This window comes from Camelus ferus, chromosome 6 (assembly GCF_009834535.1).
Source record: "Camelus ferus isolate YT-003-E chromosome 6, BCGSAC_Cfer_1.0, whole genome shotgun sequence".
Taxonomy (NCBI): Eukaryota; Metazoa; Chordata; class Mammalia; order Artiodactyla; family Camelidae; genus Camelus; species Camelus ferus.
Genome location: NC_045701.1, coordinates 32,199,956 through 32,223,063, shown reverse-complemented (window position 1 = coordinate 32,223,063; position 23,108 = coordinate 32,199,956). Strand labels below are relative to the sequence as shown.

At 56.4% G+C, this 23,108-nt stretch overlaps 1 protein-coding gene across 4 annotated transcripts in view; it reads left to right on the top strand.

Annotated features, from left to right (window-relative positions):
• The window catches only part of ZFHX2 (zinc finger homeobox 2), a 29,097-nt gene extending 6,252 nt beyond the window's left edge, over positions 1 to 22,845 (top strand). Inside the window, exons 2-10 of one of the 4 annotated variants that reach the window (XM_032481733.1) lie at positions 9,162 to 11,257; positions 11,522 to 11,949; positions 12,507 to 12,747; positions 14,014 to 14,088; positions 14,517 to 14,587; positions 16,223 to 16,423; positions 16,818 to 16,944; positions 17,120 to 20,596; positions 20,858 to 22,845. In XM_032481733.1, the coding sequence (XP_032337624.1) occupies positions 9,211 to 11,257; positions 11,522 to 11,949; positions 12,507 to 12,747; positions 14,014 to 14,088; positions 14,517 to 14,587; positions 16,223 to 16,423; positions 16,818 to 16,944; positions 17,120 to 20,596; positions 20,858 to 21,834 (7,644 nt within the window). In that variant the 5' untranslated portion in view covers positions 9,162 to 9,210 and the 3' untranslated portion in view covers positions 21,835 to 22,845. Of the gene's footprint in view, positions 1 to 8,158; positions 11,258 to 11,431; positions 11,950 to 12,506; positions 12,748 to 14,013; positions 14,089 to 14,516; positions 14,588 to 16,222; positions 16,424 to 16,817; positions 16,945 to 17,119; positions 20,597 to 20,857 lie in introns of those variants that run through there. The other 3 variants (XM_032481730.1, XM_032481732.1, XM_032481731.1) reach the window with 3 other exon arrangements.
• The last annotated feature ends 263 nt before the right edge of the window (positions 22,846 to 23,108 follow it).

Here is a 23,108-nt window from a genome sequence, read left to right as displayed (position 1 = left end):
ATCTATCTTATATGTAGTAGTTAGCATCTGCAAATCCCAAACTCCCATTTTATCCCCCCACCCCCACCTCCTCACATTTTTCATTCCTTGTTGTCTGTGACCCCCTACTCTCTTAGTCTCAAGCCCAAAGCCCTCTGGCTCATCCTCTTTTTTTCTCTGGTCTTGGGAAGGCTGTTTCTCTGGGGCCCAGTGTGTCTTGGGTCTCGAGTGTCAGAATCTAAATTCTGCTGCTTCCTTCGATTCGTGGGCCGGTCGCCCCCATCACAGCTGTCTTCCTTTCCATCCTGCCATTTCCGTGTTCTGAATCACTTTTCCGGCTTGAGCCACGAACTCCTTCTCCCATCCCCAGCTTCATCAGGCTACGTGGTTTTCAAAACCTTGAGATAAGTCCGGGTGCTTTAGGGAAAGGCGTGTGCTTGAGGTTTAGGAAGAGGGAAGGCTAGAGAAGGCCAAGACACGGGTTCAGGATGGATAGGGCAGGGAGGAGCGGGAGAAGCGGAAACAGGCTGTATAGGACGAGGCGGGAGTCAAAGGTACACACCATGTGACTTCCAGCAGGAGAGGAGGCCACAATTTAAATGAAAAAGGAAAGAGGGCGGTAGGCTGAGGTTGCGAGGACTAAGCAACGGAAGAGAAGAGAAAAACCGGGAGCCTGACCCCCTGCAGAGAAATGAAGGCCACAGGAGGGGGGAGTCAGAGTGGTTCGAGAGGCTTAAGGTGGAAAAGGCTGGCCGCCGGCTCAGCCTCCGCGTCAGTCCTGAGTTCAAGCCGTGCCGGCTTTGACCCTTGTGGGAGGAACTGAAGTGGCAAATTAACGACGATAATGAAGTCACTGCTCCTTGTTTGTCTTTGCTGGTTTCCCCTTGAGATTTGTCCTCTGGCCAGACGGGGCACCGTGGGGGAGGGGAGGGCCAGCAGCAGGGAAGGGCGGGGGAGGGGGCGGAGAGGAGGACGGGGAGATGGAGACGTGGGGACTGGCGGACCCGGGGAAGGAAGAGGGAGGGTGATGAGTAAAGGGAAGAGGAAGGCAGGAATGGAGGAGTGGAGGGAAGGCTGACGACGGAAGAGGAGGGCAGGGGAGTGGGGCGCGGAAAGACGGGAAGGGAAAAGAACAATGGGGAACGGGAGAGGGAAGCCTGGAAGGAGGAGCAGAGGACCGGGAGGGAGAGGAGTGGTGGCACGGGGAAATGGCGAGCCGGAGGGGAAGGACGTGGCGGGGGCTGCGGGAGGTGCAGCTGGCGGGGCCGGGGGCGGGGCCTCATCTCCATCTCTAATGGCTGTGAAATGAGGTTAGCTCCATTAGAGGCGGTGAGAGTGTAACGAGATCACACTCATTAGGGCTGGGCCATCCCAGTAATTACCACCACCCCAAACACGCCCGCGCCAGCCAGGCCACCGTGCACAAACAGGCACGCGGCAGCACACCCGCACAGGACACCCCGCCGTTAAACGGGAAGCCCGGGGCCCCCGCCGGCATAACCCAGAGCCTCGGGGAGACTTGGTCGGGGGGCCGAGAGCGAGCCCCTTCACCAGCTCCGAAGAGGTGCTGGGACTGGGCTACAACCAGGCCCTCAGCCACACACACAATCATAAAGCAATAAACGCACAGGTACACTCCAACTTGGGGAAAAAGACACGTGCAGCAATTATCATTTCCCTTTATTGATCACAAAGTGCCAGTCTCAATGAGGATCGTCTCATTGGGCACAACTCCATGAGGAACTATTCCCTTTCTATTTATTGAAGAAACAAGCTTTAAGCAACCCACCCGAGGACATTTACATAATAGGCAATAGAAATAGAATTCGATTCCAGGTCTGTCTGACCTTAAAGGCTATCTTTTTATTTAAAAAAAAAAACCGTACCTTTTCCCCCTGAAGTTCATATGCTATTATGCCTTTTCTGTTTGTTTGTTTGTTTGCTTGGGGTTTATTTATTTAAATGGAGACACTGGGGATTGAACCCAGGACCTTATGAATGTTCAGCCTGCACTCTACGACTGAACTATACCCTCTCCCTCACATGCTATTATGAATACACATGTGTAGACTTTCAACTTTCAGAGAGGTTATCACAAATGAATACTCATATCATCAGTCAAATAACTCAATCTGTGATATCTATCTCCACCCTACTCCCACCCACCAAACATACACACACACACACCACACACCCAGACTGGCCAGAACACCTGCACAGACTGCAGTATGAATAGCGCCCCCTGGAGTTGTGCAAAGCAGTGGCCTGTGCCGGCCCATCTTATCCTAAGAAACAAACCAACTGGGAGAAGGCCATCTAACACCTTCAAGCTTAAAGGAGAGCATGACAGCACAGATGCTCAAGGTAACACACATAAGGGCAGAGTAACACACTCAGACTTAAAGGATCTCATTCAAAATGCTTACCAGCCAGAGTTGAGAAGCTTACAAATTAGCTCCAGCGGAGTGCTGAGGTCAGGCTCCCTGAGGCCAATCTCGACTCTGCTTTCCAAATGTGAGACCTTAAAAATTACTTAACTCATCTAAGTCTGTTTCCATGTTTGTAAAATGGGAATGAGTAGCTGAATCGATTTCATCGGGTTGTAGTGGAGAATTCGGTGATTTAATGCTTCCAGAGGGCTCAGCACAGTGCCTGGCACATGGTAAACATTTAAAGATATTCTTCTTATTATTATTTCTTATTGTTTTAATAGTATTTAAATGGAGTCATTACTATCACAAGGATTCATGCAGAATCAAAGAGCCAGAAGGATTTATTTATATAAACAACCACTTAGCATGGTATCCTTCCAAATTAATTCTAGAAGAATTGCATGTAATTCTTTCCAAGCTCAGTGCAGTGAGGTCAAAGGTCTTCTACAAAGATCCCCCATGCCAGATGGGATCCTGAATCTAAATTCAAGGGCACAACTCCCTGTTCCTCATACCCCAATGCTCATACAGAAGAAGGATTTAGAGCCTATTCATGTGGTCATCTAAGCCTGGGTCTCTCCAGTAATCTACAAGATCACATAGCTCTACACCGTCGTCCTAGCACTTGTGGCATCATCGAGGGAGATGCACTGGCAAGAGGCTCCATCCCTCTCCTGGACATCCTCTTCTCTAGCTGCAGCACATCTCAACAAAGCCAGGCAAATATGGATGGATGCTTATCACTGGGTGTAGTTTTAATCCACAGCTTCCCTTTTAGCCCTGTCAACTCCCTCCCCACCTGTCTTCTTCCTCTCAGCCTCTCCTTCCTCCTCACACCCCACCCAGTTCCCTCCTGCCCACCTTAAGCATCTCGTAAAGTGGAAGACATAGTCTCTTTGCTCCATCCCTCTCACTGGGGACAGGCCACCTGCCCAATCTGCTGCCAAAGCTGGGAGGCATCAAGGAGATTCAGTATTTGCATATGCAGATCAAGCCCCAGCTCCCTGCCCACTCCCTTCCTCTCCCTCTCCCTCTCCCTTCTTCAGTCTTACCCTCTCTGACACTCTTTTTCCTGCCTGTCTCATTCCCTGCCATTCTCATTTTCTCTCTTTTGGACAAAATTTCTCTTATACAAAGTAAGCACTCCTTCGATACTGGGTTTGGGGGAAGAGTTCTAGGAAAACTAGGTAGAATTCAAATGGAGGAATAGTAGTACTTTTGTTTGTTGTTTTCTTTTGAAATATAGGGGAGATTTAGAGACAGAGAAAGTAATCATTTTAATGCAGGGAGAGGCCATAATAGTTTTGATCCAAGTGTGAGCCTGGGCAAAACTTCAGCCTCTGCGCCGGGATACTGGGGTGTCTCTAGGCTCAGCCATCAAGAGGGCCTGGTGAGAAATAAACTCTGCTGCTGGGCAGACTAGATTTAAACACTGCCCCCAAAGAATCTGCCCTCAGTTGAAAAGGGCAGAGATGAGAGGATGAGTCCAGTCGAGAAGGGGCGAAGCAGAAGGAAAGAGGCAGCCTACTTGCACACATCTTGTCTTGCCCTGCTCTGCAGGAGAGAGCCAAGATAAGGAAAGGCACTGACCTGATGGATACCAGTGTGGGCCTTTCTCGCATGTTACCCGTACTAGTCTTCACGACAGCCGGGTTAGGACAGCAACGTGGAGCTGTGTGATCTTGAAGGTGCACTGGAGAGACCCAGGCTTAGATGACCACACGAAGCCAGCTCTGAACCCTTCTATATGAGCATAGGGAGTGAGGGACAGGGAGTTCCCAGGTAAGGAAACAAGACTCAATGAGTAACTTACCAAGGTTGCACAGCTGGTGAGTGGGGGACCTGGGGTGGGTCTGAACCCGGGTCTGCGAGAATCCATAGCCCATGTTCTTCCACTGCCTGAGAAAAGAAATCTCGTCTGGTTAGAGTATTTGCTATGGAACCAACTGATCCCCTAATGTGGGCACACACACTCCATCTTTCCTGCTTCTCTTCCCCTCCTCTCTGCAGCTGCCTCTTGAAAGCAACAGGTTGCAACAAACAAGGAGAGAAAGGCAGGGCAAAGTGAGTGTGGAAGAGGGCAGGCTGGAGGCGGGGGTTTCAGAGAGGAGAAAGTGAAAAGAAAAGGTCCCCAAAATGGGCTCCAAGGAAAGATAATAGATGGAACTATTGGAAAAGTGAAAGGTAAAACTGTCTGGAGGGCTCTGACGTGGAAATTACTGTATGCAAATTGTAAGCAAACGTGACAGTGCCCTCTGGCTGACTTTGCTGGGAAAGCCTGTGCCATGTCCTTGGGTTTGGAGAAAAGAAGGGAGAGCAGCGGGTTTTGTTTTTGTTTTAAGGAGGGGGAGCCAGGAGGAGAAAACCAGTCTGTCTCCTTGCAAACCTGTCCTCACCTTGGTTGTTCCCTCTGCAACCACTAGGGGGCAGTCGCGTCACTTTCCCGCTCCAGCTCTGCCAGAGGTGGGAGGGGGCTCTAGCCTAGGGGAGTCCTGGTCTTGGTGGGGCTCCAGCTCCAGAGAGAGGGCCCCTGGCCAGCTCTGCCTCCATCCTGCTGGCCAACCTGTCCTACTGGACAGCCTAGCGTCCCCTCCATGAGGCACATGTTCTCTCCTTCCTCAGGCCTCACTTCTTTGGTCCTTCCTTTGCCCTGGTCCTTTTGGCTCCTGTAATTCTCTGGGTTCTTAACTCTCACTGTGTTTTGACTTGTGTGGTCTCAGAGCCTGCCTTGGCAGCTTTCCACTTCACATCCATGCCTTTCTGTCCAACTCATAACGTCTTTCTCAGTAGCTTTCTGGGTCCGACTGTCTGTCCTGAAGCCTCCTGGTTCCCTGGCTTCTTCCTGTTCTCAGTATTGTGTATCTGTCCCCAGACCAGGAAGTGCAATATTCAGAAGCAGGAATTCTCGTCCAGATATTTACAGGGTGCCTTTCTGTCCACATCCCGTGGAAGAATATTGCAGTTCAGAGATTTTGTTGACGGGGTAACAAAGCTGAAATTTGTTTCAGTAGCACTGCCGTCCTTTCCTTGTCACCTTGAGGGATAACCAGGGACCTGGGACCTGGGTCTGGACAGAGGAAGAGAACAATACCAAAAAGATCTATTTCCCCACAGCTTTCTCACCATCTTCCCCTCTCTCAGCCTGGGAGGGAAGGAAGCATTAGGGAGGGAGGTGAGATGAAGGGGCAGCAGGGAGCCCTGGAGACTGAGGGCCATTTTGGAGCTGGAAGATTCATCTCAGGGGATGACTACACCCTCAGAACTCTCCACCCTCCCTTGGCTCCAGGCCTGCCTCCTCCCATCCCCCTCGGTGGCAGCAGCCTTGTAATTTAAAGCTCTCTCTGTCGCCTCTAATGTGATCCTCTCGTTTTATTGACTCTCTCTGCCGTCTGTGGCGCCCCTTCCCATCAATCTCCGTTCTAATCACACCGCCGCCACTGCCTGCTGTCTCCCCTAAACCCTCTCCTCATGGGCCCCAGCCCTCGCCTCCACCCAGGTCGTTCCTTTCAACTGTCCCCCCAACCTGATCAGCCCTCTTCCTCCTCCCCTCCTCCATGCACGGGAATGTCAGGACCTTTGAGGGCTCGCCTTCTCCCTTTCCCCACATCTAAGATGTGCCCAGAGGGAGAAGAGATGCCCTGAAGGAAAGCCTGGAACGGAAAGGAGGAATGGCAGGGGGCTGAGGGAAAACAAGACTCTTGGCCTGGGGGTGGTGTTGGGGGTGGCTTTTAGGCCTGTCTGCTGGTTCTGTATAGTCTACAGGAAGAGGTGAGAACTGAGTTCAAGGTAGGAAGGGCAAAGAAACGGACCCAGAGAGTCAGAGAGGGATAGAAGAAAAGATTGAGGCTGAGGAGAATGGAAGGAGGGGAGAAAAGTGAAAAAAAAAATTGCTGCAGTTAAAGGTTTGTAATAAATAGTGGGTGATGGGAGAAGCACGGGGAAGAAAGGTGGGGGAGGGGAGTTGGCGGGGGGGAGATACGCACTGAGGCAGAGATAAATTTGCAATTGAAATTCTTTCCTGTAGAGGAGGAGGGGGAGGTGAGGAGGTGCGGAAGAGATTTGCAATTTTAAACAGCTGCAAGACCTTCCCTCCCTCCACCAATCCGAGTCTCACCCACCAGCTAGCCCAAAGCTAATAAGCTCCTTGGGTTTCTAGCTTGGAATCAGTTTTGACTTTTTCCAGTCCTGGGAAGTAGAAGCTTTGGAGAGAGGATTTGGGGCTTAGGTCTTCCTAGCCCTCCTCTGAAGTGTGATTTTTAGAGTTGTGAGTCGGGAGCCAGGGAGAAGTTGCTGATGGATGTGAGGTGGGCCAGTGGGGAGGCGAGCACCCATCGGGATCAGCCCTCAGCATCAGGGCCCGGGCGGGGCTGCCCTGGCTGGGTCTCGGTTCATCCTACCAGGTGAGCCCCCATTATGGGGATGACCGTGGAATGTCGGACCCTCACAATTCGGCACACTTAGCCCCTCTTCCCTCCACCCACCAAGGATTCCGTGGGAGGAATACTTTTATCCCGCTACTTCAGGGCTTCTGATTTCTGGTTAGCTAAGATAACTCCCCAACATCTAATTCCTTTACTTCCCTTTGAGTCCTGCACCCCCCACCCCAGCCCCGCCACCCTTTGCCCAGGTGCTGATTTGCATTTTCATTAGCATGCGGATCCAGCCCCATGCGGAGCTCCTTAATGGCTCCCACTTCGACTTCACGCCTGGCTGGCCCCCCAGGAGGAGGAGGGAAGTGGGAATGGGAGCCTGCAGGCTGAATGGGGCCAGACCGAGGACCCATTATAAAACAAGGGATCTGAAGGTGAGGGCCAGGCCACACCACTTCCCAGAAGCACGCCAACCTGAGCGCTAAGGGTTCAACCATTAGATATCTGCTGATATTAAGAACTGAAGAGGAGGTAGGCCACTTGGGACACTGAGAAGTATGGGATGGTGAGGCGTGGGGAATTGGTGAGTTTGAGTGGGGAACCAAGATGAAAAGGTTGGGAGCAGCGTCAGAGGGTTGGTAATTCCAGCCAGCTGGAGGGAGCTCAGGAATCCTGATTTCTAGACCTTTGGAGGCTCATTTTGCCTGTCCTGTGTCTGAGGGACAGTCCAGGTGGATGGAGGAACCCAGGCCACAGCTTTGGGGTCTAGCTCTGTGCCCCTCCAGGCCTTTTCTAGTTTCACCACCTGGGAGCTGTGTGACAATCAGCAGTTCATTCAGCATCTCTGCTTCTTGGCTGCCTCACCTATAAAATAAGGTTATTGTAAGATTAAATGAGATAATTGATTAAAGCATTTCACAGCACCGGGACCATGGTATATGTACCTTAATAGCTATTAGTAATATTATTGGTTTTTTTTTTAATCTCTGGTGGGGAGGAGGCAGCTAATCTCGTATAAGCCGCTGTCTCAGTTGGCCAGGAAGTTCCCACCTGTGACCAGAGATGGATCTGGAAGGCACCCGAGAGTAGCATGATGCCTGCAGGCCAAAGGAAATTCACTGTGGCCTCTGGCAAGAGGACCTTGATTTAGGGAAATTATCCCTTCACAGTGAGGGTCTTTCCCAGAGTTCATTCATCCAACAGACATGTGTGGCAGGCATCTTTCTCGGTACTAATGAGAAAACAACTAATAAAGCAGACTTTCTGCTCTCATTGGAACTTACCTCCTAGAAGGGAGAAATGAAACGGGAAATACCAGGCAGTGATAAATCTCTGAAGAAAATACCCCCTGAGCTTTGTAAGCCTCAAAAGAGAGGGAAGGCCTCTTGAAAGAGGTACTGTTTAAGCAGACACCTGAATGACCAGGAGCTGCCAGGCAGAAGTCTGGAGGAAGGGCATTCCAGGCAGAGTCAACAGCTCAGGCAAGCCGCTAGGGTGGGAATGACCTTGGTGTGTTTGAGGAACAAAAAAGGCCAGGGGGCTGGAGCTAGCCTACCATGTGGGGTGGAGAGTATTAAAGATGTGTGGGAACCAGGCAGGTGCCAGACCAGAAGGGCCTCTTTGTAGATCAGGGAGCGGAGTTTGGGTTTTATTCACATTGCACTGAGAAATCATTAACGGGTTCTAAGCAGAATATAGTATGATTTACATTTTGAAAGGTGATTCTTTATGATGCCCGAAATTCGCTTTTAAACAATACAGGAAAAGGGGAAGTGGTGAGGATACAGATGAAACAAGATTGACCATGAGTTTGGGGACTGTTGAAGCTGTGTGATAAGTAACAAAGGGGTTCCTTATATTGTTGGGTCTACTTTTATGTATGTTTGGCATTTTTCATAATTGAGAATTAAATGCAAGATCATTCTGGGTGGACAGAGGGGCAGTAGTAGAAACAGAGGCCAACGTGGAGTCCGTTGCACTAGTTCAGGAGAGAGATGGTAATGGTTTGGGCCGCGGCTGTGCCGGTGGAGATGAGAATAAACAGAGGGGTGAGATGCTCGCTTGAGAAGTTGCTGTCGAATTGCCTATGGGTGGGGGCAAAAGGAAACCTGGGTTTTTAGACTCAGCAACCAGATCAATGGTGGTACCAAATTTTGAGACAGAAGATGGGGAGGAGCAAGTTCAGAGGAGAAATAGAGTTCTGATTTTGGACATGTTAAGTTTGAAGTCTGTTAGACACTAAGGAAGCTTCAAGTTGGCAAATGGGTACTTGAATCAGGTGCTCAGGAGAAGAGGGACTGGAGTATCCAGAGAATCAACTTCCTGACCGGGTATCTCCCCTGCCACCTCACAGCGCCGGTCTCTCCGTGTTTCCCTGTAGGGTCCTGGCTGTCACGCTGAAATGAACCCCCAGCTCTCCTCCGTCTGCCATGGCCACCCTTAACGCATCCTTGACCGCCAGCACCGCCCCGTCCCCTGGGCACAATGCCCCGTCCCCGCCTCCGGACACCTCCTCCCCCAGCACTCCCTCTGATCCTGTCACCAAAGATCCCCCTGCTGCTCCCTCCACCTCTGAGAGCATGAGGTCCTCAGAGCCAGGGGGGCAGCCCCTGGAGTCAGGCTGTGGCCTCATCCCACCAAAGGAGATAGGGGAGCCCCAAGAAGAGCCTGGCTGTGGGGGCTTCCCATCGAAGGACCTGGGGGTGGAAGAGGACAAGGAGCAGGAGGAGGAAGGAGGAGGGCTCCCTCCTGTGGACCTCAGCGACCACTTATTCTTCACAGCTGGCGGTGAGGCCTGCCTAGTGGCCAAGCTGTCCCTGCCAGGTGGCAGTGAACTCCTATTACCAAAGGGCTTCCCCTGGGGTGAGGCAGGCGTCAAGGAAGAGCCCAGCCCACCCCTCCTTGCCCACCCGCCCCGTGCACACCTCACTGCCCTTCACATCCAACATGGCTTTGACCCAATCCAAGGCTTTAGCTCTTCTGACCAAATTCTGTCCCACGATACCTCAGCGCCATCTCTGGCCACTTGTGAGGGAAGGGATGGAGCCTTCTGGAGCTACCAGCTGGCTCCACACCCACCCGGAGATCCCAAAGATGGCCCCATGGGGAGCAGGGGAGGAGACCCCAGGGCACTCTTCTGGCTCTGCCTCCTGTGCCGCCTGGGTTTCAGCAGGCCCCAGGCCTTTGTGGGTCACATGCAGTCTCATGCGGTGACGCTAACCCCCGCTCAACACCAGGGCCTGCTGGGCAACCCAGCCGTGCTCCAGGAGGGGGGTGAGGGCTACGTGGCCCTCCTAAGCTTTCTGGAACCAAAAGCGCCTGCTCACCCCCCTTTAGAAATACCCCTTAACAACAGCGGCACCGGGAACATAGAGGCAAATGCAGCCCAGACCGAGGATGGTCCCCCTGAGGCAGAAGCCCAGGCCCCTGTCCTGCCCGTGGAAGAAGTCATGGCCCTCAGCCCACCCTCCCCTCCAACAACCCCGGCCACCTGGGACCCCAGCCCAACCCAAGCCAAAGAATCGCCAACGGCGGCAGGCGAGGCAGGGCCAGATTGGTTCCCTGAGGGACAAGAAGAGGATGGGGGGCTCTGCCCCCCTCTCAACCAAAGCTCACCCACCTCCAAGGAGGGGGGCACTCTCCCTGCCCCTGTGGGCTCCCCCGAAGACCCCAGTGACCCACCCCAGCCCTATCGCCTAGCTGACGACTATACCCCTGCCCCGGCAACCTTCCAGGGCCTCAGTCTGTCCAGCCACATGTCTCTGCTACACTCACGCAACTCCTGCAAGACGCTCAAGTGTCCCAAGTGCAACTGGCACTACAAGTACCAGCAGACCCTGGACGTGCACATGCGGGAGAAGCACCCCGAAAGCAACAGCCACTGCAGCTACTGCAGCGCCGGGGGGGCCCACCCCCGCCTCGCCCGGGGAGAGAGCTACAACTGCGGCTACAAGCCCTACCGCTGCGACGTCTGCAACTACTCCACCACCACCAAGGGCAACCTCAGCATCCACATGCAGTCCGACAAGCACCTGGCCAACCTGCAGGGCTTCCAGGCGGGGCCCGGCGGGCAGGGGAGCCCCCCAGAGGCAGCGCTCCCGCCCTCCGCGGGGGACAAGGAGCCCAAGACCAAATCGTCCTGGCAGTGCAAGGTGTGCAGCTACGAGACCAACATCTCCCGCAACCTGCGCATCCACATGACCTCAGAGAAGCACATGCAGAATGTCCTCATGCTGCACCAGGGGCTGCCGCTGGGGCTGCCGCCGGGGCTAGTGGGGCCAGGCCCCCCTCCCCAAGCTGGGGCTGCGCCCACCACCCCCCCGGAACTCTTTCAGTATTTCGGACCGCAGGCCATAGGGCAGCCTCAGGCTTCCTTGCCTGGCCCCGGACTGAGGCCAGACAAGCCCCTGGAAGCACAGCTGCTTCTCAATGGCTTCCACCACCTCGGAGCGCCTGCCCGCAAGTTCCCCACACCTGGTAAGTTAGTTCCCTGGGCGCTCTTCCCTTCCCCAGAGCCAGACTCGCTTCCCTGCTTCCTCCCAAGGGCCAGACCCGCCTCACCTTAGGTCACTCCAGCTCCGTCAACACCCACCCCGCATGTTCCCACAGAGCAAGCCAACCTGGGGCCACTAATCTGTCTCTGTCCCATAGCCCCTGGCAGCTCCTCCCCGGATGCCCACCTGCCTCCAAGTCAGCTCCTAGGCTCCTTGTCTGACGGGCTGCCCACCTCGCCACCCCCAGATGATAGCCCATCCCTGAAGGTGTTCCGCTGCCTCGTGTGCCAGGCCTTCAGCACAGACAGCCTGGAGCTGCTGCTCTACCACTGCAGCCTGGGCCGGAGCCTCCCGGAGGCTGAGTGGAAGGAGGTGGCCGGCGACACCCACCGCTGCAAGCTCTGCTGCTATGGCACCCAGCTCAAGGCCAACTTCCAGCTCCACCTGAAGACCGACAAACATGCTCAGAAGTACCAGCTGGCGGCCCACTTGAGGGAGGGGGGTGGGGCCATTGGCACCCCCTCCCCAGTGCCCCTGGGAGATGGGGCTCACTATGGGTCTGTCCCCCACCTGCACCTGCGCTGCAACATCTGTGACTTTGAGTCCAACAGCAAGGAGAAGATGCAGCTGCATGCTCGGGGGGCAGCCCATGAAGAAAACAGCCACATCTATAAGGTGAGAGTGGAGTCAGAAGGATCTGAGATTTGAAGGGCCCGGCACAGAGCCTCTGGGGGAGAGGAAAGGAAAAGGAGACGGGGGGGGGTGGAGCCCGGAGATGCAGAGTGGGAAAGTGATGTGAAAACTCAGGCGGGTGGAGTTGGAGGAAAAAGGCAAGCCCACTGGGGTGAAAACTATTTGGAGAAAGATGTGGGGAAAGAGACCAAAGGATGGTGACTGCGAACAAGTGGCTCTAGTACTTTATTCAGCTTTTCTGGTGTTTGGGGCTAGGGGGAGGGTTCTGTGTCTGCTCGGTCCATCTTGTCACCAGAAGTTCAAGAGGATGGACCCAGATTCCATTCACGTACCAGGAGGGAGTCCAGGACTGTTAGGAGGAAGAGGAGATGGGGAGAAGAGGCAGTAACCCTCAGGTGGCCAGAGGAAGGAAAAGGAGGGCTCAAGAGGGAGGAAGGGATGCTGGCTGTCAGGCTCCCCTGGGGGAGGCAAAGGAGTCCCCTGAGATCTGAGGGTGGCTATCCCTTCTGGACCTGAGCAGCCTCTTTCCTTGCTTCCAGTTTCTGCTGGAGATGGAAGGGGCAGCGGCGGGGGCGGAGCTGGGGCTGTTCCGCTGCCTGCTGTGTGCCTGGGAGACACCTTCCCGCCTGGCAGTGCTGCAGCACCTGCACGCACCGGCCCACCGCGATGCCCAGGCCCAGCGGCGTCTGCAGCTGCTGCAGAGCGGCCTCACGGCCGACGAGGGGCTCTCGGCTCTTCAGGGCATCCTGAGCTTCAGCCATGGGCAGCTCCAGACTCCCGGTGAGGAAGAGGGGACTGGAGAGGGAGGGGAGCCAGGGTGGGAGCTGGGGGCGGAGGAGAAAGCGGCCCCTGATGGAGAAATGGGTCTGTGCGCCATCCAGAGCAAGTGGAAAGGCACAGTGAAGGGATGCTCAAACCGATTTCAGGGCCATTGGGGCAGCCGAGTGAAGTGGGGAACAAGAGGCTGTTGGATGGAGGGGACAGAGAAGAGCAGGGATTTTGCCAGGTGGAGAAATCGCGAACAGGAAGGGAGGTGATTCTGAGTAGTGATGCGTAGTGACCGCTGTGCTGGCAGTGCTGGGGGTCGGGGGGTGGCAGGAGCCAGTCAGGAAGGAGAGAGAAGGGAGAGAACCCAGAAAAATAGAAACCGCTTCGTGCTGGGCCAAAACCTACCAGGAGATGAGAGCTGTGGGCATGACCCGGAGGCAGCAGGATGGGAAGCCCTTGATGAGCTCCCCAGCCTCTTCCTGTCTCCTAGGAGGTCTTCAGCCCGAAGGCTGGGCTTAGGGACCCCTTAGGCAGTTGAGGTTGTACCAGCAGAGACCTGGAACAGCCTGCCAGGCACCACTGATCGAGAGGGTGCAAAAGAGCCTAGAAAGGGGCTGTCAGGTGGGCACAGGCATCTGGGCTTGACAGAGGCCAGCAGTGGGTGAGGGTGAGGGCCCGGGCAGCAGGAACCCGGAACAGGCAGCATTGACTGGTGCTAATTGAATTGCCAATACGCTGGCTGGAGTTAAGTGCCGGAGGGGCCCAGATCAATAGCTAACGATCCTGGCGCAGGGCTGAATGGAGTTAAGGAACTTTAACACTTTAATTAGGCCGCCACCGAAAATAAATTCCTACACATCTGTCAATTCTTGCTTGAGTGGTAATCTCCTCTCCTAGCGAGACCCACCACCTCCTGCTCGCCTCAGCTGCCCCCACTCAATTCCACGTTCCCTCTTCGGTGCCCCTCACTCGACATTTCTGGGCTCCCTGCTTCCAGGATTAGTCAAGACAGGAAGCTGAGTTTGGTCTTGTCCAGTTTCTGTCGCCTACTGCTGGACCTGTCATCTTTCAATGACGGGGGCTAGACTCACAGAGATGATTTCTTAGGCCCTCTCGGTTCTCACACTGTGATTTCTTTTTGGCGGATTTTGTCCTCTCCTGCCTGTGGATTCATCTCTGCATCTTTTTCCTTCCTGCCTGGCTACTTCCTCTACCCTGTTGTCCTCCTTTCCCTGGTACTTCATCCTTTAAACCTGACTTTCTTCTCATCCTCCACAGGGAAGGTTCCCATCACCCCCTCAGCTGAGCCACCCACCCCTGAGAAAGATGCCCAGAATAAGACTGAACAGTTGGGTGAGTTGCTTTTCTGGTCTGTTTTTCTTCCATCCCTTACCCCTCCCCACCCCCGCAATCCTCATACATTTTGAGATGCTCACAGGACCTTGTGGGGATCCAGATATCCAGCAAGGTCTTCTGTGCAGGAGCTAAAGTGATCAAAAGAAGGGGTTCATCAGGGAAGGGGGGCAGAGCCACAGAAAGCTGGGTGCTTCTGGCCTCTCTGAAGACCCAGACCTGTCCGTCCTGCTCACCTGGGGTCAGCCCTGCGGAGCCTCCTCTCCCTGTACTGAGAACAATCCCCTACTTTCCTGCCCTTTCTCCTGAGCCCACCCTCTACCTTGGAGGCACTCTACTACAAATCAGGTCATCTTAAGGGCCAGGGGTCTGTGAAAGGAAGAGGGAGGGCTGTTAAAGAGTTTTTAAATCTCTCCCTTTATCTCCAGCTTCTGAAGAAGCGGAGAACAAGACCGGCCCTCCTGGAGACAGTGCCAACCAGACCACGGTCAGAACTGGGGTAACTGGGACGACCTGCTGGGGAGGGGATCTGACTTTACTGAGATCTGCTCACCTTCTAAAGGCTGCGTTTGTAATTAGTAGAACTTTAAAGAGATTTCAGACCAAAGGTAGACCTAGATTTGTCACACCTGTGACTTCTGTCACTCCAAACACATTTCAGAAATGGCACCTAGGCCTAGTTATAGATGTGAGCACCAGCAGAGCTGGCCCTGTTGAGGGGAGCACAGAGGGAGGTGACAGGAAGGTGAAAGTTTGACAGAGAGGTGGAGAGAGAAACTATATGGAGGGGAAGAAAGATTAGAAGTAGGGGGAGGGAGGGAGGAAAGAAAAGAAATGAAAAGAGAAAGGCAAAAACAAAACACTAGCTGCTGCCCGGCTCTTTATTCCTTCCTGTTGGGAGCAGAAAGATGAGATGTGGAATTTCATCTCCTACAGAGAGCCCCGACCCAGGGTGGAACTGTCCTGGCACCTTCTTTCTGAGGGGAAAGGAACTGACCCAGATGGTCCACCCTGACAGCTAGCTCTGCCAAAAGGTCTCAGCATCTTCAGGACTCGGGCCTGTGCCAGACCCAGGGATGGCCTAAGAGGCGTGTAGCTCTGTGGCCTGAAAGTGCTGATTCTGAGGGGATTCCCTGCCCCTGGCCTTGAGATGCCACCCTGCACCTCACTGCTCTCCTAACTGGTCTGCAGTGTGTGTTGTTCTTGCAATAAGCAGGGTTGCTGCATTACTGCCAACTGCTGCGGCAATGCCTTCTGTCCTCAGCTGCCCTTCTTCCTAACTCCTCTTCCGTCCAACAGACCTTTGCCAGGCATCCGCTCTTAGGGCTCGGTGCATTGAGTGTCTGGATCCCTTTCCTTTATGGCCATCCCCTCCCTGACACTCGGGCCCGGACCAGTGGCACAGGCGACGGGAGAGGACGTGAGCCTGGGAGACAGAAGTGCAGGCTGGAGGTCAGGCAGTCAGGTGACTGAGGCGGAAGCACAGGCCTCCCCCACTCCCCAAGCTTCCCAGCTCCACCCTCTGGAGGTATGGGCGGGAATGCGCCAACAGAGCCAGGCCAGGATTTTCCTGGGCCACTGGGGGAGCTGTGGTGTTTGTTTACATTAAAACGGGAAGGAAAAAAAAAAAGGAAAAGTAAGTGGGAGCTGCTGAGCCTCTGAAGGAGAATGAGCCGGCTTCTGGGAGGACAGGTAGGGAGGGCCCACTTCATGAGGCGCTCCGTTCAGGGACTCTGGAGAGGCAGAGTGGGCAGGGACTTGGGAGCCTCTGGGTCCAGGAAGTGCCGGAGGGAAGGGGAGCTGTTTCATGGAGAAGATATGGGCAGGGTGGGGGCAGGTAAGAAAACTAAATTGGGGGAGGGCCATCCTGTGGGCTGGAGAACCGAGCAGGGCAGCAGAGGCAGGGAAGAGAGTGGCCAGGCTGGAGGAAGAGGGCAGGGCAAAGAAGGAAAGCAAGGTGGCAGCCCAGCAGCGGCCTTTGTCCCAGTCTGAGGGAAGCGAGGGAGGAGCCTGCTTTCAGGACAGGGGCTCGCCCCTCCTACGTGGGGAGTGGTGTGTCCCGGAACCCAAGCGCTGAGTGATGGAGGGGTCCCACCCTTCCCTGACACCTCCTGCACTGCCCATGTGCCCCCAGGTGTTCTGCTGTCCGTACTGCAGTTTCCTGAGCCCAGAGTCCGACCAGGTGAGGGCTCACGCCCTCTCCCAGCATGCAGTGCAGCCCAAGTACCGCTGCCCGCTGTGCCAGGAGCAGCTGGTGGGCCGGCCCGCCCTCCACTTCCACCTCAGCCACCTGCACAACGTGGTGCCCGAGTGTGTTGAGAAGCTGCTGCTTGTGGTGAGTACAGGCTGGGGGCTGACCTGGGCCGAGGGGAGGCAGAGATGATGGTGTCTATCTAGGCAGCTGTGTGTTGTGGGGAGGGGGTGGGGAGGGCAGTGGCTCTGCACTGATTTGAAGGAGGAGTTTCGGGCTGGAGGGAACCTCAGAGCTGCAGCCTCTGAGGAAGCGCTACTGGGCCCGGAGAAGAGCTGTTCCACTGCAGGCGTGGCTGCCATACAGAGGTGGCAGCCAAGGCCCTCTCCTCTGTGGCGAAAGCAGGAATTAGGTGGGAGGTTTGTCCAAAGAGGGGACGGGAGCCCCGGAAGGGGGCTTGGCACAGACACAGGTGCAGAGCAGGGGGTCGGAGTGGCCTCAGGCAGAGGGGAAGGCACTAGGATTTCTTCCATTGCAGGCCACAACTGTAGAGATGACCTTGACAACCAAAGTGCTGCCCGGGCCCACTCTCAGCCCTCAGGGTGATGGCCTTGAGCCTCCTGCTCCTGGGCCAGAGCCCATGCCCAGCAGAAACCAAGCAGTAGGTAAGGAAGGGGATGGCCGACCTCCCAAGGTGGCAGGAAAAGGGCACCTGGGCTCCTCAGACCAAGAAGGTCTGAAGACAACGGAGGCAAGGATGAATTGCCCTAGGTATCGAGTGGGTGGGGTCGGACTTAGAAAAGGTTCTCCTCTCATTGCTCCCCCTTCTCTCTCCCCTAGAAGGCCCTCACCTGACCCCGGAAGCCAGTCCCGATCCTCTTCCTGAGCCTCCCCCGCCCTCAGCCGAGGGCCCCGACAAGCCCACAGGAAGCCCTGACCAGCCCCCTTCTCCAGCCCCATCTCCAGCCCCTCGGACTGAGGCCCAAGCTGACGAAGTGGCTCCTCTACCCACCATGGCTGAGGAGGAAGAGGGGGCTGGCGGGGAGCCCCGCCCAGCAGAGCCAGCTCCGGCTGACTCTCGCCACCCTCTGACCTATCGGAAGACCACCAACTTTGCCCTGGACAAGTTTCTTGACCCTGCCCGGCCCTATAAGTGCACTGTGTGTAAGGAGTCCTTCACGCAGAAGAACATCCTCCTGGTCCATTATAACTCGGTCTCCCACCTGCACAAAATGAAGAAGGCTGCCATTGACCCCTCCAGCCCTGCCCGGGGAGAAGCCGGCACCGCACCCACCACCGCCGGGGCCACAGACAAGCCCTTTAAGTGCACAGTCTGCCGGGTCTCCTACAACCAGAGCTCCACCCTGGAGATCCACATGCGCTCCGTCCTGCACCAGACTCGCTCGAGGGGAGCCAAGACTGACACCAAGGCTGAGGGGCCAGAGCGTGGCCCGGAAGAGCCCAAGGAAGGCGAGACTGAGGGGGAGGTGGGCACTGAGAAGAAGGGCCCTGACCCTGGGGGCTTCATGTCTGGATTACCCTTCCTATCCCCTCCTCCACCTCCCTTGGACCTGCACCGATTCCCAGCCCCCCTCTTCACTCCACCGGTCCTGCCCCCCTTCCCTCTGGTGCCCGAGTCACTGCTGAAGCTCCAGCAGCAGCAGCTGCTCCTGCCCTTCTACCTCCATGACCTCAAGGTAGGGCCCAAGCTGGCACTGGCTGGGCCTGCGCCCCTGCTGTCCCTGCCGGCTGCCACCCCTCCACCCCCACCCCCGCCCCCTAAGGCCGAGCTGGCTGAACGAGAGTGGGAGCGGCCCCCCATGACCGAAGAAGGGAGTGAGGCAGCACCCACCTCACCCCCTCACCCCATGCCCAATGAGGCAGCCCGCACCGCAGCCAAAGCCCTTCTGGAAAATTTCGGGTTTGAGCTGGTAATCCAGTACAATGAAGGGAAGCAGGCTGTGCCCCCTCCCCCAACCCCACCCCCACCAGAGGCCCTGGGGGGTGGGGACAAGCTGGCCTGCGGGGCCTGTGGGAAACTCTTCTCCAATATGCTCATCCTCAAGACGCATGAGGAGCACGTGCACCGCCGCTTTCTGCCCTTCGAGGCCCTGAGCCGTTACGCTGCTCAGTTTCGAAAGAGCTATGATAGCCTCTACCCACCCCCTGATGAGTCCCCCAAACCTCCTGATGGGTCTCTGGACTCACCTGCTCCCCAGCTGGGCCCACACTTCCTGGTCCCAGATCCTGAGGCTGGGGGGACCCGTCCCTCTGAGGAGCGAAGCCGGGCAGGAGGACGCTGGCCCCCAGAGGAGGAAGAAAGCTCCAGAGGGAATCTTCCTCCCCTAGTGCCTGCAGGCCGCCGCTTCTCCAGAACCAAGTTCACTGAGTTCCAGACCCAAGCCCTGCAGTCTTTCTTTGAGACCAGTGCCTACCCCAAGGATGGAGAGGTGGAGCGGCTTGCAAGTCTCCTGGGCCTGGCTAGCCGCGTGGTGGTAGTGTGGTTCCAGAATGCCCGCCAGAAAGCTCGCAAAAACGCCAGTGAGGGTGGGCCCATGCCAAGCGGAGGTGGCCCTGGGGGAGCCTCTGGCTGCAGGCGCTGCCATGCCACCTTCTCCTGCGTTTTTGACTTGGTGCGGCACCTCAAGAAGTGCTATGATGACCAGCCTCCTGAAGAGGAGGAAGAGGAGGCAGAGAGAGGGGAAGAGGAGGAAGAGGTGGAGGAGGAAGACACAGAGGAGGAACAGGGCCTGGAACCCCCAGCAAAGCCGGAGGGCCCACTGCCAGAACCTACAGACAGGGAAGAGCTGAGCCAAGCAGAGGCCACAAAGCCAGGAGGCAAAGAGCCTGAAGGGAGGGCCCCTCCCTCGCCTTCCCCAGTCCATAACTGTGACCAGTGCGCTGTGTCCTTCCCCACCCAGGACCTCCTGACCAGTCACCGCCGACTCCATTTCCTGCCATCCGTGCAGCCCAGCGCTGCCCCCCACCTCCTAGACCTTCCCCTGCTGGTGTTTGGGGAGCGAAACCCCCTGGCGGCAGGCACTCCACCAGTGCCGGGGCCACCCCTCAAACGGAAGCACGAGGACGGCAGCCTGTCCCCCACGGGCAGTGAAGCCGGGGGTGGGGGGGAGGGCGAGCCCCCCAGGGACAAGCGCCTGCGCACCACCATCCTGCCCGAACAGCTGGAGATCCTGTACCGCTGGTACATGCAGGACTCCAACCCCACGCGCAAGATGCTGGACTGCATCTCCGAGGAGGTGGGACTCAAGAAGCGAGTGGTGCAGGTCTGGTTCCAAAACACCAGGGCCCGGGAGAGGAAAGGCCAGTTTCGAAGCACCCCTGGGGGAGTGCCCAATCCTGCAGCCAAGCCCCCCATCACACCCAGCCCTGCACCCTTCCCCAAGTTCAACCTCCTGCTGGGCAAGGTGGATGATGGGGCTGGAAGGGAGGCCCCAAAGAGGGAAGCACCTGCTTTCCCCTACCCCACAGTCACCCCTGCTGCCGGGCCCCTGCCTTTCCTACCACCTGGGAAAGAGGCCACCACCCTGACACCAGAACCACCTTTACCTCTCCCACCTCCCCCACCACCCAGTGAGGATGAGGGTCCAGAGGAACCATCTAAAGCTTCTCCAGAGAGTGAGGCTTGCAGTCCATCTGCAGGGGATCTAAGTGATTCGTCAGCGTCTAGCCTGGCTGAACCAGAGTCCCCTGGGGCTGGAGGGACCAGTGGGGGTCCAGGAGGAGGGGCCGGGATTCCAGATGGAATGGGGCAGCGGCGCTACAGGACCCAGATGAGCAGCCTGCAGTTGAAGATAATGAAAGCCTGCTACGAAGCCTACCGCACCCCCACCATGCAGGAGTGTGAGGTGCTGGGGGAGGAGATCGGGCTGCCCAAGAGAGTCATCCAGGTCTGGTTCCAGAATGCTCGTGCCAAGGAAAAGAAGGCCAAACTGCAGGGGGCAGCAGCTGGGGGGGCTGGGGGCAGCAGTGAGGGCCCCGTAGGAGTCCAGCGCACCGACTGCCCCTACTGTGACGTCAAGTATGATTTCTATGTCTCCTGCCGAGGCCATCTTTTCTCCCGCCAGCACTTGGCCAAGCTCAAGGAGGCCGTCCGAGCCCAGCTGAAGAGTGAGAGCAAGAGCTATGACCTGGCCCCAGCACCCGAGGCACCTCCAGCTCCCAAGGCTCCACCTGCCACCACACCTGCCTCTGTGCCCCTTGGGACTGCCCCAGCTCTGCCTCGCCTGGCCCCGGTCCTCCTGTCTGGTCCAGCTCTGGCCCAGCCCCCGCTGGGCAGCTTAGCTCCTTTCAGTTCAGGTGAGTGGGAGGTTGGGAGGAGTCGGACTTCAGAGGGCATCTCCCTCTAACGACTCGCCTTTCACTTTTCTTCTTGACTCCGCCTATCTCCAGTCCTCTCCCTGGCCTCCCTTTGTTTTGGTTCATGGGGGAGGGGGGGAGGGGTGGCAGCATGGAACCTAGGTGGTGGGAATGCAGAATGTCTGGCTGGAGGTGGCCTACAGCAGGAAAAGTGATGGTATCACAAAGTGGCTAATCATTCAACACTCCTCATCTTCCTAGGCCCTGCAGCCTCCTCAGGCCTCCTTGGCCTCGCCACTTCAGTCCTGCCTGCTACCACAGTGGTCCAGACTGCTGGCCCTGGCTGCCCCTTACCTCAGAGACCTATGCCTGACCAAACCAACACCACCGCAGGTGCCAGTGACCCTGCCCCAGGCCTGCCTACTGAACCCTCTGGGGACAAGGTCTCTGGTGAGCGAAAGCCAGTTGCAGCCCACACCAGCTCCTCCACTGATGCCCTCAAGAACCTCAAAGCATTGAAGGCCACTGTCCCAGCCCTGTTAGGGGGCCAATTCTTGCCCTTCCCGTTGCCCCCTGCAGGGGGGGCCACACCGCCAGCTGTCTTTAGCCCCCAGTTACAGGGGGCCTACTTCCAGCAGCTCTATGGCATGAAGAAGGGGCTGTTTCCCATGAACCCCGTGATACCTCAGACCCTCATTGGACTGCTCCCCAACGCCCTCCTCCAGCCACCGCCCCAGCCCCCAGAGCCCATGGCCACAGCACCTCCAAAGCCGCCTGAACTGCCAGCTCCAGGGGAGGGCGAGGCCGGGGAGGCCGACGAGCTGCTGACGGGCAGCACCGGCATCTCCACCGTGGATGTGACCCACCGCTACCTGTGCCGCCAGTGCAAGATGGCATTCGACGGGGAGGCCTCGGCCACTGCTCACCAGAGATCCTTCTGCTTCTTTGGGCGGGGCTCTGGGGGCTCCGTGCCCCCCCCACTGCGGGTGCCCATCTGCACCTACCACTGCCTGGCATGTGAGGTGCTGCTGAGTGGGCGCGAAGCCCTGGCCTCGCACCTGCGCTCCTCGGCCCACAGGCGCAAGGCGGCCCCGCCCCCAGGGGGCCCACCTGTCACCGCCACCAATGCCACCACTGCCGCCACGGCTGCTGTGGCTTTTGCCAAAGAGGAAGCAAGATTACCTCACACGGACTCCAACCCAAAAACTACTACTACCTCTACACTTCTAGCTTTATAAACAGATAAACCAAGATTCAGGGGAAGGGAAGGCCTCTGGCTCCTCTTACCCCAAGGGGTGTTGGGTGGGAGCTCAAATCCCTCACCCCGCCCCTGGCTCCGCCCACCTCATGGGAATCTTTCCATTCCCACCCTCAGTGGGCTTCACACACCCCACCTCCAGCAGAGGCCTGCCTCCTCCCCCACCCCCACAGACACACTGATCCTACGCAAATCCTCACCCTTCCTCACGGGCACACACACCCATCTTGCCATCCTGATTGCTCATTCAGGCTGCCCTGCCCACCAGACATAAAAACTGCCCTGGGTTTCATCTTCCTACAACCTCTTTCCTACTGAATTCCCAGTCATCCCTCCAACTCCTATAAACCTGCAAATACATGTTATCCCATGCAGTTCCACTGACTGAGAAAACACCAAAAAAAATAAATAAATAAATAAAAGAGAGAGAGAAGAAGAAAGGAAAAAGAAAACCCAAGACTAAGAAGGGGGAAGGAAAATAAACTTCTGCCACTCCCCCTTCTTCCTACCTGCTCCCGCTCTGTCTAGAGCACCATACAGCTCACAGACTCCAAATACCCAGTTGGCTCCCAAGGTTGGAGCCTGAGATGGGCAGGGAGCCCACAAAACTCTAACCAAACTGGAGGTTGGCGGGGAGAAGTGCTCCCAGCTCACTCTCCTCACACCCTTCCCTCCTCACCCTCTCCTCCCCTGACAGGGGAACCCCTGTGGCCTGGACTCTAGGGGAAGCCGCCGCCAGGAACCCCTCTGCCAACCCCCACCCTGCACCCTGGGAACTGCAGTAACTTATTCTCAAAGGCTTTAAACACAGAGATCCTCTCAGCAGCCGTGGGCCTGCCCCTTGTCCCAGCCCTGCCACGTGGGGGTCCAGCCTCCGGGACCGGCGCTGCCCACCAACGGCAAATCCAAAGTTCTTTAAAAAAAAAAAAAAAAACTGAAACACACACAACCAAAAAAACAAAAACAAAAACAAACAACCGAGAGCGAGCACGCAGGAGAGAGAGATGGAGAGACCAGAGGAATGAACTAATGAAAAACAAACTTGGAAAATACAGAAAAGAAAAAAAAAAAGCCTGAAAACTCTCCCATCAAACAAGTGGTTTTTTTCCTGTTTGTGTCACTCCCCACCCCACCCCATTTTAAGGGTCTCTCTGAACCACCTTGTCTCTGGAAGATCAAATAGCTGTAAGTCCTTGCCTGGGTACAGTGGTCCTCGAGACTGACAGCAGTGCAGCCAGGCCTGGCCTCAGAGGC